At 43.2% G+C, this 14,470-nt stretch overlaps 1 protein-coding gene and 1 pseudogene across 1 annotated transcript in view; both read right to left on the bottom strand.

Annotated features, from left to right (window-relative positions):
* Window positions 1-925: 925 nt before the first annotated feature.
* LOC149100898 (uncharacterized) lies at window positions 926-8,579 on the bottom strand (annotated as a pseudogene).
* A 4,487-nt stretch (window positions 8,580-13,066) lies between these two features.
* The window catches only part of LOC149100897 (uncharacterized), a 4,221-nt gene continuing 2,817 nt past the window's right edge, over window positions 13,067-14,470 (bottom strand). The window contains exon 1 of the mRNA XM_089276519.1: window positions 13,067-14,470. This exon is cut by the window's right edge and continues 2,817 nt beyond it. Within this exon, the coding sequence (XP_089132645.1) occupies window positions 13,067-13,996 (930 nt within the window). The 5' untranslated portion in view covers window positions 13,997-14,470.

Here is a 14,470-nt window from a genome sequence, read left to right as displayed (position 1 = left end):
TCTGCCGTTTGGATGTGGAACCTTCTGGCACAGATTCATCACCAACAGTTACAGGACAAGTAATCGCAGGAATATCAATTCACTCGCTTGTTCATCAACCTGACAAAAAAGTGAAATCATTGCTTTGCATGGCTTCAAAATGAGATCAACCGTCTCTAAGCGCGGGGTGTCGTGTATAAAAGCGCAAGTCGCATGCGAGCTGGAAAGTAATAGTCGATAATTAATTTAATTGACTGGTAACCTATCCTGATATCTTCATCCAGTTACTACTCAGTATTCTTTTCCATTTGGAAAATTTAGAAAATAAGGCAAGAAGCCATAAATTAATTTAAAACCTTTATTATTTGGCTACATTCTGGGATGTGATTGGCTATCCGGACAGGGTACGCTTTTCCAATTCTTGTCCCATGTATGGTTTTGGCCAGTCGTTGACGGGCGGCAATGGCGGCGTTTTGAGAATGCGCATGCAAGTTATCCTGGACACGCCCTTCTCTAGTGTGGGTGTAACCCCTGAAAAGGGCGAAGGGAGAATTAAGAGAATGCTTTAAGGTTTTCCAATTTCATTAACTATATTGGATGGAAATTTTTCATAAACAATTTCAAGAAACTCACCAAGCTTAGACCACATAGACCTTCTGTGCTGTTTTCCACGCCTCCTGTTGCGCCCAAATCCTGCGATTCTAACTGATGTTTTGTTTTTCCCAGGGACTGTCGATATCGTACACAAATTGCCTTAATATTTGGAGAGAAAGGATTGATTTATTCTTTTCTACTTTGCACATCCCCCTAGAACAAATAGCTCTCAATGTGGTGAAAGAACAAACCTAGCCCAGGAAAAAGCCTGAAAAACCTTGAATTGATTACGCAATCTGTATTTTACCGTGTTACAAGTCAGTCTTTTACTTTCCTTTCCTTTTTCCTAGCATTGTTGGAAGGAATTCTAATATCTGTAAAATATTTCAATTCGAGTGCTCCCCTTTTAAATAAGTCTTGAAGAAGGTGAAAATGTTGAGTAAATGCCAGTGTTTGTACAAGATTGCGACATGAAAGTATTTGCAAAAATCCTGAAAACTCGTGAGACATGAAAATAATTTTGCTGTTAAACTTGGAGTTATTTTACGCGGCAGTGAAGTGATTTGAAGTAAGGATATGAAGTCTGTGATCCTGCCAAGTACCCTGCGTGAAATAAGAAGCTATACGGATGTTTATCCTTGCATAAAGTGAGAATAAACATTGTAATCGCTTACCTGATCCAACGGGTAAGAGGTTTTTCGTGAGCTCAAAAATGTGTATTGAGTGCTGCAAAGTAATTCCCCTTTCTGCTGCGAGTACTTTTTGTGATTCCTTTTTGTGACCGGAGACATCCTGAGGCACAGAACATAATCTACTCGCTCTTCTCCATCCAATTCCAAGGCTTGATCGATAAAAGGAGCAAACAGTCACTTCCGAAAAATTGACGGGCTTCACGAAAATCCCACTTCTTGCTAAGATAAGCCCTATCTCTGTCTCAACAACTGAAAACTCGAAAAAAGTCTTGTGGCTTTTGATATCCTTGCTGCACGATAACAGCAATACTATCTGAGTGTTCATGACGGCAATATATTTGTTTAGATTTTATTCGTGTTGCAGAATGTATTGTTAGTTGATCTCGTTACGTGACAGATTATCACCAACCTCGTTCAAAGGGTCTCTCATCTTACCGCCCCCTGGAGCGAGCGAGGAGAGACCCTGGTTGGGTCTTGTCACGTGCCACTTTGACAATTGAGAACATCAGGGACGGGTCCTCTGTAATCAGCAATTCGTCGCCTTGAGCTTCGTCGAATGTAATGCGCCGCGACTGCTATTACCCGTGGCATTTATCAATACTTAGCTTTCAGGCTGAAATTTCGAATAATATCTATTTCAACGTTTATTTGAAGGTTAAGCAAGTCTGTCTCGAGGCAATTTAGTGGTTGCGATTTTCAGTGTTGCCGTCTTACCTACTGGACTTATGGAAAGTTTGTCATATTCCAACTGGAGACGTCGAGCAGCGCAATTTCATCCTGTAGTAATTGTTGTTTCTCCTTTCAATGCATTCGACCAAATTGATGCAAAAAAAAAGAATGTCTCTAGGAAAACGTATAGCGTCCTCAAAATAAAGCTACGGCAGACTCTGAAGAAAAGCTGGACGAAGATAAACAGTTCTAATCAAATAGCCGGGTCCGGCGTCACCTGCGGCGTCACAATATAGAATGCAAGTAGGCAAATATATTCACGGAATATTTTATCTTTGTCCCTGGAGAGCCAATACTTAGAGCCTTAAAACATAACTTGCAATAGAAACGAACCTAAACAAAGTAGAAGCACGGCATGGCAAATAACAGGTGTCAAACTCTGAGAAGCGACGTGCAGTTAAGAGCGGAAACTTTGCAGACCTACGACCTCTAAAAATATGCTGTTACACAATCAAACGACTCCGCTCTACCTATAATTTTCATTTCTTCTAATAACATGGCATAAAAATTGCCACTCAGAAACACCCGTGAAGCAAAGAAAGGTCGAAAGATCGAAAATTAAACGAGAATGTGCACAATTGTCACGAACCGTTGGAGTCACGTACACTTCTTTATTAACGACAGAATAAAAATTATATTTTTCTTTTTCTAGCCTCCTTTCGGTCCAAGATAAATCAAGTTTATCGGCAACGACGGCAAAATGCATACCGCGACGAGTTCGTTCTATTATCCTTCGCGCTCTCCAAAGTTCGGGGCGACGACGGCGCGGTGACACTTCAATAAATGTTTTCACCCTTTCGCTCCTTTCAAAGTGACTTTGGCTTTTAGTGATCAATTAAAAAAGGCCCTGAATTCTCTTAAATTATTTAATCGCCCTTCACAAGACCTACACTTCATTCTGAGGTAAAAATGAGTCAAAGATCTTCTATACACAGCCTCGGCCGCGGTGTGCATTCGCATTCTTAAGGAGATTTATACTATATGTAACGTCCTTCACTGAACCATACAACCTTCAGCGACTTGAATTTCCGCTATGAGATGATGAGGCCCCGTTAGGGGTAAATTCCGACAAGCGACATGACCTTGAAACGGCGACACGAGAGCCACGAACTGGCGACGAATGACAAACTACTCCAGCGAAATAGGGAAAGCGACACCAATGTCAAAACAGACCGACAGCGAAGTTCGGATTTGTGAAAGCATTATGAAAGCAGTGAATGTTTTAAACAATAAGGTCAATAACGTTTCAATAAAACCAATAAATGAGTCATAAATACGTCTCATTTTACCAACTGAAATATATTAACGTCACTAATGACATTAATTAACAACAAGAAGATCTGTTAGATCTTATAACCACGCTTTTAAGATTTAACTGTTTACTTAGCACTATCGTCGGAACGCAGTGCACATTCCAAAGCAGTCATTGATGATTCTTTTCTTACTGTAGACATCAGATCACTTGATCAACACAAACTGTATTATTCCACCATCAGTGGTAGCCGTTCACAAATCTCCGATGACGTAATGGTCTTAATCTAGAACTTTCTTCGGGATATGTATGGGCATAAACAATATGCACTACACGATAATAACACTATTAACAACAGCTTTCTTTCTTAAAAACATGATTAAATTTAATTGGTGTTTTCCACGAGTAAACGGCTAGTAAAGTAGTCACACAAGTCATATAATTTAAAGTGCCTATGAAGTAAAAAATAATTGCTGCTTATTTGACAGGCTTTTCAAAGTAAAGAAGAATGGCGTTTCCCTTTATGGAATATCTTTTTTCGTTCTAGAGATATTTACGTTTTTGTATTATGCAAATGAGGAAAGTTATGACGTCATAGCTGGTTCCACTTGAACAGTAAAACACTGAATCAAGAATATCCCTAGAAATATTGGAGCAGTGCTCTTCAAACTTGGCACCACACATGTGCATCACAAAAGAAAGAGAATGACACCTTCTGTGTTGTTGCCATGGCAACACTTTTGGCTCCAGTCTCTTTCTGTGAAAAACCAAATATGCCAATTTGCAACCCTTCGAAAAGGGACAGAGGGTCTTGCTCGGAACACACGTGATTCCCATATTGTCTTAACTCTCCCCATTAGATTGTTGGGAGTGGATGATCCTTGTTTAAGATAAAATCTGGTAATGTTAGTTTTAATTAAAACAGGACCAGCGGCATAACTGTTGTCATGGTGACGGCACAACGGGTGTCATTTTGATTCTTTTGTGATTTAGATTTCAGGTGCCAAGTTTAAAGAACACTGCTTTAATATTTCTAGAGATATTCTTGATTGACTGTTGAACTGCTTTAGTGGAACCACCTATGACGTCATCACTTATAATACAAAAACGTGAATATCTCTAAAACGAAAAAAGATATTCCAAACAGGAAAACGCCATCCTTCTTTACTTTGAAAAGCCTTTCAAAATCAGCAGCAATTATTTTTTACTTCATAGGCACTTTAATAATAAAACTCTATCCCGACCGATGTATCGATTTTGGTCACTCCAGTGACCACAGATTGAAAACGTGACAGAAAATTGGCTTTACTTTCGATTCTCACCAAAGTTGGATAGTGGGATGATCTCATCATTAGCCAATTACAGGCCATTTTTCAGCTCTTTTCGTCATATCACCCCCTCGGGAGAATTTTGTCAAGTTAGCTTATTTAGTATGCAAGTCACCATAATGGCGGTCGCCGTCGACGAAATGTTTATTTGCTCAAAATTGGGGCAAAATCTTTTGGAGATGGAAGTCAGGACATTTGTAAGGATACAGAAAGTAATTTGGGACCGGTTGCTGGCTTCTAAGGCTGAATTTATCCAGAGTAAGCTCTAGTTTCGTTTTCGTGCCGACAGCCATGCGATGAAATATTATAGGCTTGTTCTGCTGTCTTGTTCTGTTTTTCTCTTGGTCTTTTTTGTAGCCCGCCGAGGCCAGTCTTTCGTCTAAATCATTTGAAAAAAGTTCGAAAAAGATGTTCCCATTCAAGTTTCAGCTCTCAGGCGATAATTCTGGAGTTTTTTGGCCGAAACGTCGGCTTTGTTATGTTCGTGTTTTTCGGTTGCTATGGGCGACCGTTGCTTCCTTTGTTAGGTCAAGTCTGGGGAGTGAGGTCACAAAAAAATTCTAATTAATTCTGTTTTTTTTTCGATTTCGCTGAAATTTTAACACAATAAAGCTGGATTGTTAAGGAATAGATTTCCCGTGTGCCGATGTGTGGTAGCGATTAACGCTGAAGTGTTACATCGCTTCGAAGTCAGGGTTTTGAAGAGATTTTTTTGCAACGTGTGGGTTGGGCGTGATTTTGTAATCGGAGGTTTTTGTTGACCCCGAAGGAAAAAATATCCGGAAAAGGTCATTTCATCGACGATTCAAACGAATATATATATGTGTATGTTTCGAGCTAAATTTCTGGTGAAAAAATATAATTTTTGACGAGCGCTGGGTTTTTAATTTTTTTCCCGCGAAAGTCAGTATCGGAGATGAGATTTATTAATGTTTCAACAGCTTTTGGTGAGTAAACATTACAGGTTGCGTGACTCAAAATTTGCCCGAGTGGAAGCTTGGGTCTGGTTGCCGACAAATCTACAAAAACAAGATCTGTTAGATCTTATAACCGCGCTTTTAAAATTTAACTGTTTTCTTAGCACTACAGTCACAACGCAGTGCTGTAGACATCACAGCACTTGATCAACGCAAACTGTATTATTGCACCATCAGTCGTAACCGGTGTGAAATCTCCGATGACGTAATAGTCTTAATCTGGAACTTTCTTCAGGATATGTATAGGCATGAAGATACGAACGCTATTAACAAGAGCTTTCTTTCTTGAAAGTGACGATTAAATTAAATTGTTTTTTCCCTTGAGTAAAGGGCTAGCAAAGAAGTCACAAGTCACATAATTCAAGAATTGCGTTATCCACGGCTATCTTTAGTACGGTGGTTATTTCCCCACCAAATGACGTAATCCTTGCACGTTCTGACGAGTTCTTTGCTTGGCTTGCAAATATTTAATTTTCCTTTCGATCTATGAACTCGCTGCGATGAAACAGCCAAAGAATTTACTTCATCTGCCTAAAACCACAAGAAATTCTCGCAAAATTACAAATAAATTAATGAATGTCGCTTCTGGCGAAATAAACTTGCAAAGTAAACACGATCTTATTTGTCATGTAGCGAAAGTGAAAACTGCGCCGTCAAAGCATTCCATGGCTGACGTAATACCTTTTTTTTAGCGTATTTATTATTCTCTTTAAATCCAACGCTTTGATAAAACGAAAAGAAAATATATTTTACCCACAAAAAAGAAAGCAATATCCGTAAAATTGTCCGTATATTTATGTTTTAACAGCTTCTGGCGGAAAAACATCACACGTTGCGTGACTCAAAATTTGGCCGAACGGAGGTCTGCGTCTGGTCACCGACAAAAAAAAAATAATAATAAGCCCCGGGTAAACCTAGAACCGCGCTCGGCCCATGGCCGCGCGGTTAAAAACTAATATCCAACTAGGGCTCGTCATGCAGGAGGATTGCGTGACGAGTCCAAAGAGCATCTCGGTAGGAGACTAGACCCAGTGCGCGCGCGCTCCATCTATCTGTCATCTGTTGGAGATATTTTACTTCATCTTTCACCGAGATACTATAGCAGGCAAAGTAGACATAAGACATTTTCAGAGAGGAGACAACTTTGTCAAACTGACAGAAATGTCGTACGAGACATTACTTAGAAATCAAAATGAACTGGAAGATTTTCTGCGTGAAATGTGGTTGACTAGCCTTTACGACTTCTACGGTTCGTGACATTTGTACATTTGCCGTTCTCTGTTCGGCCACTCGACCTTTCTTGTCGCTTCACTCGTGTTCATGAAGGGCACTTCACGTTGTGTAATAAGGAGGAATTTTAAGTGGAGTGGAGCCGTTAGATCGTGCTATGGCAAATTTTTATAGGTCATAGGTCTGCATGGTTTCCGCTGTTATCTGCATGTCGACTCATTGAGTTTGACACCTCTGTAATTTGCCATGTGTTTATGCATTGTTTAGGCTCATTTCTATTGCAATATATGCTTTTAAATCTCAGTGATAAAAGTGTTGACAAGCCTGCACGACTCCTGCCGTTCGCTGATGAATAAGTTATAAGGCCTTCATAGTATTTTCTCTGAGAGCCATAGATGTTCTTTGTAAATGTAGATCTTCAGCTCTAAAAAGATCTTAAAGCCTGTAGTGAACGTGGAAAGCGTAGTAATCTCATGCGAAGCAGGACGGGGCACGTCCATTAATCGTCAAACTCAGTGATAAAAGTGGTGACAAGCCTGCACGACTCCTGCCGTTCGCGGATGAATAACGGAATAAGTTATAAGGCCTTCATAGTTTAGCTTTAACTAGGATGTCTTTTAGGGACTTTCCCTTGCGATACGAGATGATGGGGGGGGGGGGGGGGGGCTCCTTAAAGATTTCTCTCAGTAGCGGGTGATTATCTATAAGGTGCCATTTCCCCAGAAGTGTGTCTTTTAGGTTAGGTAACGCCGGGTGGTATTGCTAACAAAGGGCAGTATTTTCTTTTGTGCGGTTTTGTCTTTCTGAGCTAGTGACACTTTTCTATCAGAGAATTTAATCTCTGAAGGGTGTTTTTCTACAATTCTAACTGGGTAACCTCTATTTTGCAGGCGTGTTTTGAAATTACTCATGTTTTCCTCAAGAGTAAGTTGAGAGGAATTTGTTCTCAGAAGCCTTAACGCTTCTCCTTTGATAAAGCCTTTCGTGCCGCCTGGTGGGTGACACGAATAGAAATTCGTGTATTGAAAGGTATCTGTAGGTTTGAAATGGGTTCGCACGTCAAGAATAGATTCGTTATTGAATCTGTCACCTTTGTACACTTTCGTGTCCAAGAATGTAGTTTCGGTTTCTGAGATTTCAGCCGTGAATTTGATCGTTGGGTGAAAACTGTTTGCCTTTAGAAGGAAGTCTTCTATTTTGTCCCTACTTGTGTTCCACATAGATATGACGTCATCGATGTATCTTTTCCAAAAATGGGTTTTGTGTAACTTTGTCTGACTATTTCTTTTTCTATTTTGGCCATAAATATGTTAGCAAAAGCTACGGCCATTTTCGTTCCCATGGCTGTTCCATGAGTTTGGAGGTAATCTTTTCCATTGAATTGGAACGAGTTTTCTTATAAAATCAGACTTAGCATTTCTCTTAAATACCTGCTAGGAATTGGAGGGTTCTCCTGGTAAAATTCTTCGTATGCTTCGGATACAGTGGTAATACCCTCCTCCCGTGGTATGTTCGTGTAGAGACTGGTGACGTCTATAGAGACAAGAATGGTGTTTTTAAGCAGTTTAGTCTTCTCGATTAAGTTAAGAAAGTCTGTTACATCTTTAAGATACGAGGCTTGCTTTTGTGCTATTGGCTGAATAAGGTGGTCAGCAAAAACTGAGATTCTTTCTGTAGGGCCGTCACACCCTGATATAATTGGTCTACCAACAGGTGTCGGTTTGTGAATCTTTGTAAGTGTGTAAAACACTGGTATTCGCGGAGGGTCGGGCGTAAGGAAGAGCCATTTAGCCGTCATTTCGTCTATGTGGCCTTCTTGTAGTAGTCATCGAATCGATCGATGAACTTTTTTGGCCGTGGTGTCAACCATAGGTTTGCCTAGGGGTCGGTAGTTATGTTTTTTTGTATTTAAGGCGGTACGATGGACGCAGTGCAATCTCCACCGACTATAGAGGCATAGATGAAGAAGTACCGCCAAGGAGGGGGAGCACCCTCGTACGAGGCCGGCTCGCCAACTTCGCCGGGGAGTCGAACCCCGCCCCACCATAAAAAACAAAAGACAATAGACACAGTTTAAAACATTACCCATGCAGTAAAAGCGAGAAAAGAAAGACTGGTTAAAAAATACTAGCTCAGTACATCCAACAAAGGCGACCAGGACTAGGGAAAGAGACCAAATACTTCAATACGTGTAATAAAAACGAAGACACCAAAAAGTTCTAGATAAGACCAGGCGCTCAAACACTCAGTTTAAAAGAACCGCCAGGGACAACGCCAACGACGCCATTAGCGCCCCATTGACGATGGAAGAGGCGACGACGTCGCTGGGAGAGGAAACGCTTGAAGTACAGAGGCAAATAGAAATTTGCCCCAGACTTGAGACAGGCCAGGAGCCTGAGAGCACTGGGTGGTACTGAGCGGAAGCGATAGTCGTTCCGCTGGCACCAGACTAAAAACTTACAAAGATTCAGTAAGTAGGAGAAGACCCGAGGAACACAAAGAAGCTCGTCGCTGCTAAAACAAAGAGCATGTGTCGCACAGTTATGGAGGGAGCCAAGGGGGAGGCCCGAAAGAGCAGAGATTGAACAAAGCCAATGCCACTCTGGATGAGGGGACACGAAAAGAAGAGATGTTCAGAGGACTCCATGTGATAACCGCAAAAACAATTGGTGGGCAGGTTATAACCAAAGGAGGATAGCCGTTCAGCGGTGTACAAAACCCCATGAGCTACTTTCCAATTCAGATCAATAACTTGCCTGTCTAAGGGCAAGAAAAACAGAGATTTCCAGGTTGAAGGGCAGTCGAGGTCACCAGAGGAAGGTCTGAATTTGGTAACACAATGAGACCGACAAGGATGATTAAGGAGACACAACTGGTAGCACGATTTGCAAGAAAAGGAGGATGCCGGGAGGTCTACATTTTCGACCAAAGAGCGTACAACCAAGCCATTTGGAGAGGCTGAGCCATTCAGAGCTTTCCACGAATTCAGCATGGCAGCATAAAAGGGAGGAAGCCTGGCAGGAGAGAAAGCCGAAGGCGCCGAGAAGACACTAATGGGGTCTATACCAAAACGGTCAAAGAACCAGAAGGTCATTAGAGGGACCCAGCTGTTCGGGGAGAACAAATAACAGCGGATCCATTGCACCAAGAGAGCATTAACTTTAAGAGCAATAGAGACCATGTTAAAGCCACCCTTGGAGCGGTCATGGATTACTACATTGCTAGCCACAAGGTCACGCTTCCCACTCCAGAAAAATTTGAAGATAATAGAGTTGAGCTCAGCAAGGACCCAGGGCGGCATATGCACCAATGAGGCGACATACCAAATCCTTGACAGAGCGAGAGCATTAATAACAAGGGCTTTGCCGCTATATGAGAGGGACCGTGAACACCATGAGGAAAGGCAGTTCTCAATGGCCTCGATTCTAGGGCACCAGTTAGCAGTGTCAACGTTACCATTCCCAATGAAAACACCCAGGACTTTTAGCTTGGAGGAAGACCATTCGATTGGCACCGGTGCATCCACACGATCACGCCAAGCACCAAGCCAAAGGCCTTTGCACTTCTCCATATTTAATTTGGCTCCGGTGCCGGTGTCAAAGAGGGCATACGTGTCAAATACAGCCACCGTAGCAGCATCTGATGATGAAATGACAGATCTGTCATCAGCATATAAAGATAAAACCGGCAAAGGCACAGAAGCACGAGGCAACACAAGGCCCTTGATGGCCGGGTGGGCCCGGATATTAACTGCGAGGACTTCCATAGTCAGAACATAGAGGAGAGGAGACAGGGGGCAACCCTGTCTAACTCCCCGAGAAGGTTTAAAGTAACGAGAGGTGTAACCGTTGATGAGGATGGAGCTCCGAATGTCAGAGTAAAGCAAAACCACCCACTCGATGAAAGATGGGACGAAACCCATTCGAGAGAGGGTAGACTGGAGGAAGGGCCAATCGACGCGGTCGAAAGCCTTCTCTTGGTCCAAAGACAAGATGGCAAGCGGGAGATCCGCATCGTTGGCATAGTGAGCCACATCCCGGAGGAGGGCCACGTTCTCACCAATGAAGCGATGGGGGACTCCGTAGGTTTGATCACGGGCCACGACATGATGAATAACTCTTAGAAGTCTTCCAGCGAGAGCTCTGGCACAGATTTTATAGTCCACATTTACGAGACTAACAGGGCGCCAATTCTTATGCAATAGTCGATCACCCTTCTTGAAAATGAGGGAGATAAGCGCGCCCCGTTGAGAAAAGGGAAGAAGACCAGAGTCAAAGGAGGCATTTAGAACCTCGACGAGGTCAGGACCCAAAATATCCCAGAAAGCCAGGTAAAATTCGGCCGGGAGACCATCCGAGCCTGGAGATTTTCCTCTAGCCATACCTAAGAGTGCCTTATGCGTCTCCTCCACAGTAAGATGGCCCTCGCAAAGGGGGACCTGCAAAGGAGGGACGAAAGAAGACAGATTATCTAAGAGCTGATTCTCGACATCAGTGTTCGTAGGGCAGGCACAGAATAAATCAGAATAAAAAGAGACCCATGAATCGCAGATGCCAGGAACATCAGCCACGATAGAACCGTCAGGATTCTGCATGGCAGAAAACCATTCCTCAACGCCATTTCTCTTCTCTAACCGAAAAAAGTAGCTGGTGGAGGCTTCGCCCTCCTCGGCCCAACGGGTGCGAGATCTGATGCGGGCACCCTCAGCCGCTGCTTGGTCAAGAGACGCGATTGTTGACAACGTGGACTCATAAACATTAAGAAGGGACACACGCCCTTGTCAATTTGAGCTTTTAAATGTTGAGCCAGACATTGCAATAAAATTAATACGAGTTGAGTTCCGTTCTTTTGATTTTGAGGCACCAGCTTTGATAGCCAGACTCTTGAGATGATTTTTACCCGTATCCCACCAAGATTGTAGAGAATCAAAGGAGTGTTTCATATTTTTCCACCCAGCCCAGAAATCCGAGACTGAAGATCTGAAACCAACATCCTTAAGGATTGAGGTGTTGAGCTTCCAGCGGCCAGGGCCGCGAGGAGTCGGTTCCGGAATAGGAACAGAGAGAAGAACAGCACAATGGTCGGAATAAGGGCAAGCCAGCATGACACAAGACCGCACGAGATGTATCCATGAATAGGGACACCCGACAAGGTCAATCCTGGATGACAGTGTGCCATCTGGCCTAAGCCAAGAGAAAGCAAATGTAGTAGGATGAAGAGATCTCTAAATTTCGACCACACCACAATCACGAAAAAGGGCAAGAAGGGAAGCACTGCTTTCCCTGGAATAATCCAAAACGTTGGAACCTCTCCTATTCATGGACCGGTCAAAAACAGCATTGAAATCCCCACAAACAAAGGTGGCAACCGACGGATCAACTTTGGAGGAGACAAAACTGAAAAAGGCATCCCTATCCGGATTCCGGTTAGGGGCGTAAATACAGACAACACGAAAAATTACATCACGATCAAACGACCATCCGTGTCAGTACAAGAATTAAGCAACGAATATCTAGGCCGGAAAAGAATAACAGAACCACAGGAGTGCGATGAGCCGGGGGAAACAACAGACAGGAAACCGTAAGAAGAAAACCAGGAATTACTCTCGGCAATTGAAGTGACATGGGTTTCCTGCAGGCAAGCAAAGTCCAAAGACAAATGGCTAAGCCAATGAAGCAGAACCATCCTCTTACTCGCGTCCCGCAACCCACTGGTATTAAGAGTTAAGAAAGACGCCATGACAAGTCGGTAAATGAAGAAAAAACATCAAAAACGAACAATAAACAGAGTGTCGAGAAGGGAGATCAGCCCTAAGTGGGACGATCTCGCAAAACCATCGGCAGACCAAGGTGCCGCCCACCACCATGGGGGGAGGAAGAAACAGTCCTATACTTCTTTTTGGACGAGGGCTCTCTGGACCTGCTGCGTTTAAGCGATGCCAGAGATGGATCCATTGAGTAGACATCAGCCTAGGACTAGGACTTCAACGACATCGGAGACTATGACGTCGCCAGTAACACTACCATTTTGTTTAACATTTTGGACACTGCTAAGAATACTCTGGCTCTGAGAGAACTCAGAGATAGCTTGAGAGGAGGAGAGGGAGGGCACATCCTCAGTAAATTCTTCAATGTCAGAGCCGTCTGACGCATCCACAAAAACTTCCGCCGGATCAGTTTGTTGAGAGGGAGGAACAGCCTCTTCCTGAGGAGCCAGCGAATGGCTAGAGCAAGGCTGAGTAACAGGGACCGGCTCATGAGAACCAACCAACGAGTCAATAGACCCCTAGGAAGGGGCGACCCGAGGAGAAGCTAAACGACTGGAAGACCCAGCAAACTCGTGAGAACCCGATTGGGCCCCACCGTTGACGGGAGCACCAGAAGAAAATTGGGCACCTGAAGAGCCCTCACCATTAGCAGGAGCACTAGGAGAATTTTGATCTCCCGAGCGACTCCCGTCATTAGCGGAAACAGCAGAAGAATTTAGGTCACCCACAGGGGGGACCACCTGAGCCTCACCATTAGCAGTGGTATCAGAAGAATTTAGACCATCTACAGGGGGGGCCACCTGAGCTCCACCATTAGCGGGAGCGCCAGATGAATCACCCCCAGAAACGTCAGAAGTAACGTTGAGGCCCCAAGGATTAGGGCAATTTCTGGCGAAATGACCCTTCTGTTCGCAAAGGCGGCATTTATTCTTATATGGGCAGTTTAACGACTTATGCCCAATTGTTGCACAGATGTTACACATAATGGGTTGGCCACGGTACCAAACCCGACAAGTAGAGCCATTAATAACAGCCACTCTAGGAGGAGTTTGAGACAAAACAATGTCAACCAGCCTCGTGCCAGTGGCGATGTCACCATTTCGTAGATACTTTTGATGACGAACACCCTTAACAATACCATAGTCAGCAAAGAAAGCGGAGATGTCCTCAGCAGGATCCTCATAAGAGTAATCAAAAAGATGGACGATAGTGGTGGGAGGACCCCCGTCCATCCTACACCACAGGCCGAAAAGCCTCACACCCGTTTCATGCAGAGCAGCGAGGGCCTGCTCCTCCTCTTTGAAAGTGACACGGATGACGTCAAAGTTCTGTTGGACTGCCACAACATTTTGATATTTTTGAAGGATGGCAGTCAAAATTTCATCCCGGGATTTGCCCGAGAGCTTTTTGCCGCAATGAATGTTGACGGTTTTACGGTGCTCACGCATGATGAACTAACAACAGCAAATTTTAGCGGAAAGAAACGAATTTAGACAACAGGACTATTGCCTGGCTACAATAAAATTAGGTGCACATGGAAAAAAGGATGAATGAAAGAACTACGGGAATTTACCCGGCTACAAAAATATTACTAAGTAATAAAACTACAAAAAGTTAAGATATAAATTTGGACAACAGGACTTTAGCCTCGCTACAATAGAATTAAGCGCAGCGAATAGCAATAAATAAGGGAGAGTTAATTAATATTTAAATACGTTAACGGGATTTTACCCGACTACAATAAATACTATTAAGGAGACAAAGAATTTGGACAACAGGACTTATTGCCTGGCTATAATAAAATTACCACGGGAATTTACCCGGCTACAAATATATAACTAAATAATTAGACTACAAAAAGTTAGGAAACAAATTTGGACAACAGGACTTTAGCCTGGCTACAATAGAATTAAGCGCAACGC

This window comes from Orbicella faveolata, unplaced genomic scaffold, assembly GCF_042242905.1.
Source record: "Orbicella faveolata isolate gen_17 unplaced genomic scaffold, um_ofav_v1 contig_4, whole genome shotgun sequence".
Taxonomy (NCBI): Eukaryota; Metazoa; Cnidaria; class Anthozoa; order Scleractinia; family Merulinidae; genus Orbicella; species Orbicella faveolata.
Note: the sequence above shows the minus strand (reverse complement) of the source record. Positions and strands in the feature narration are given on the sequence as shown.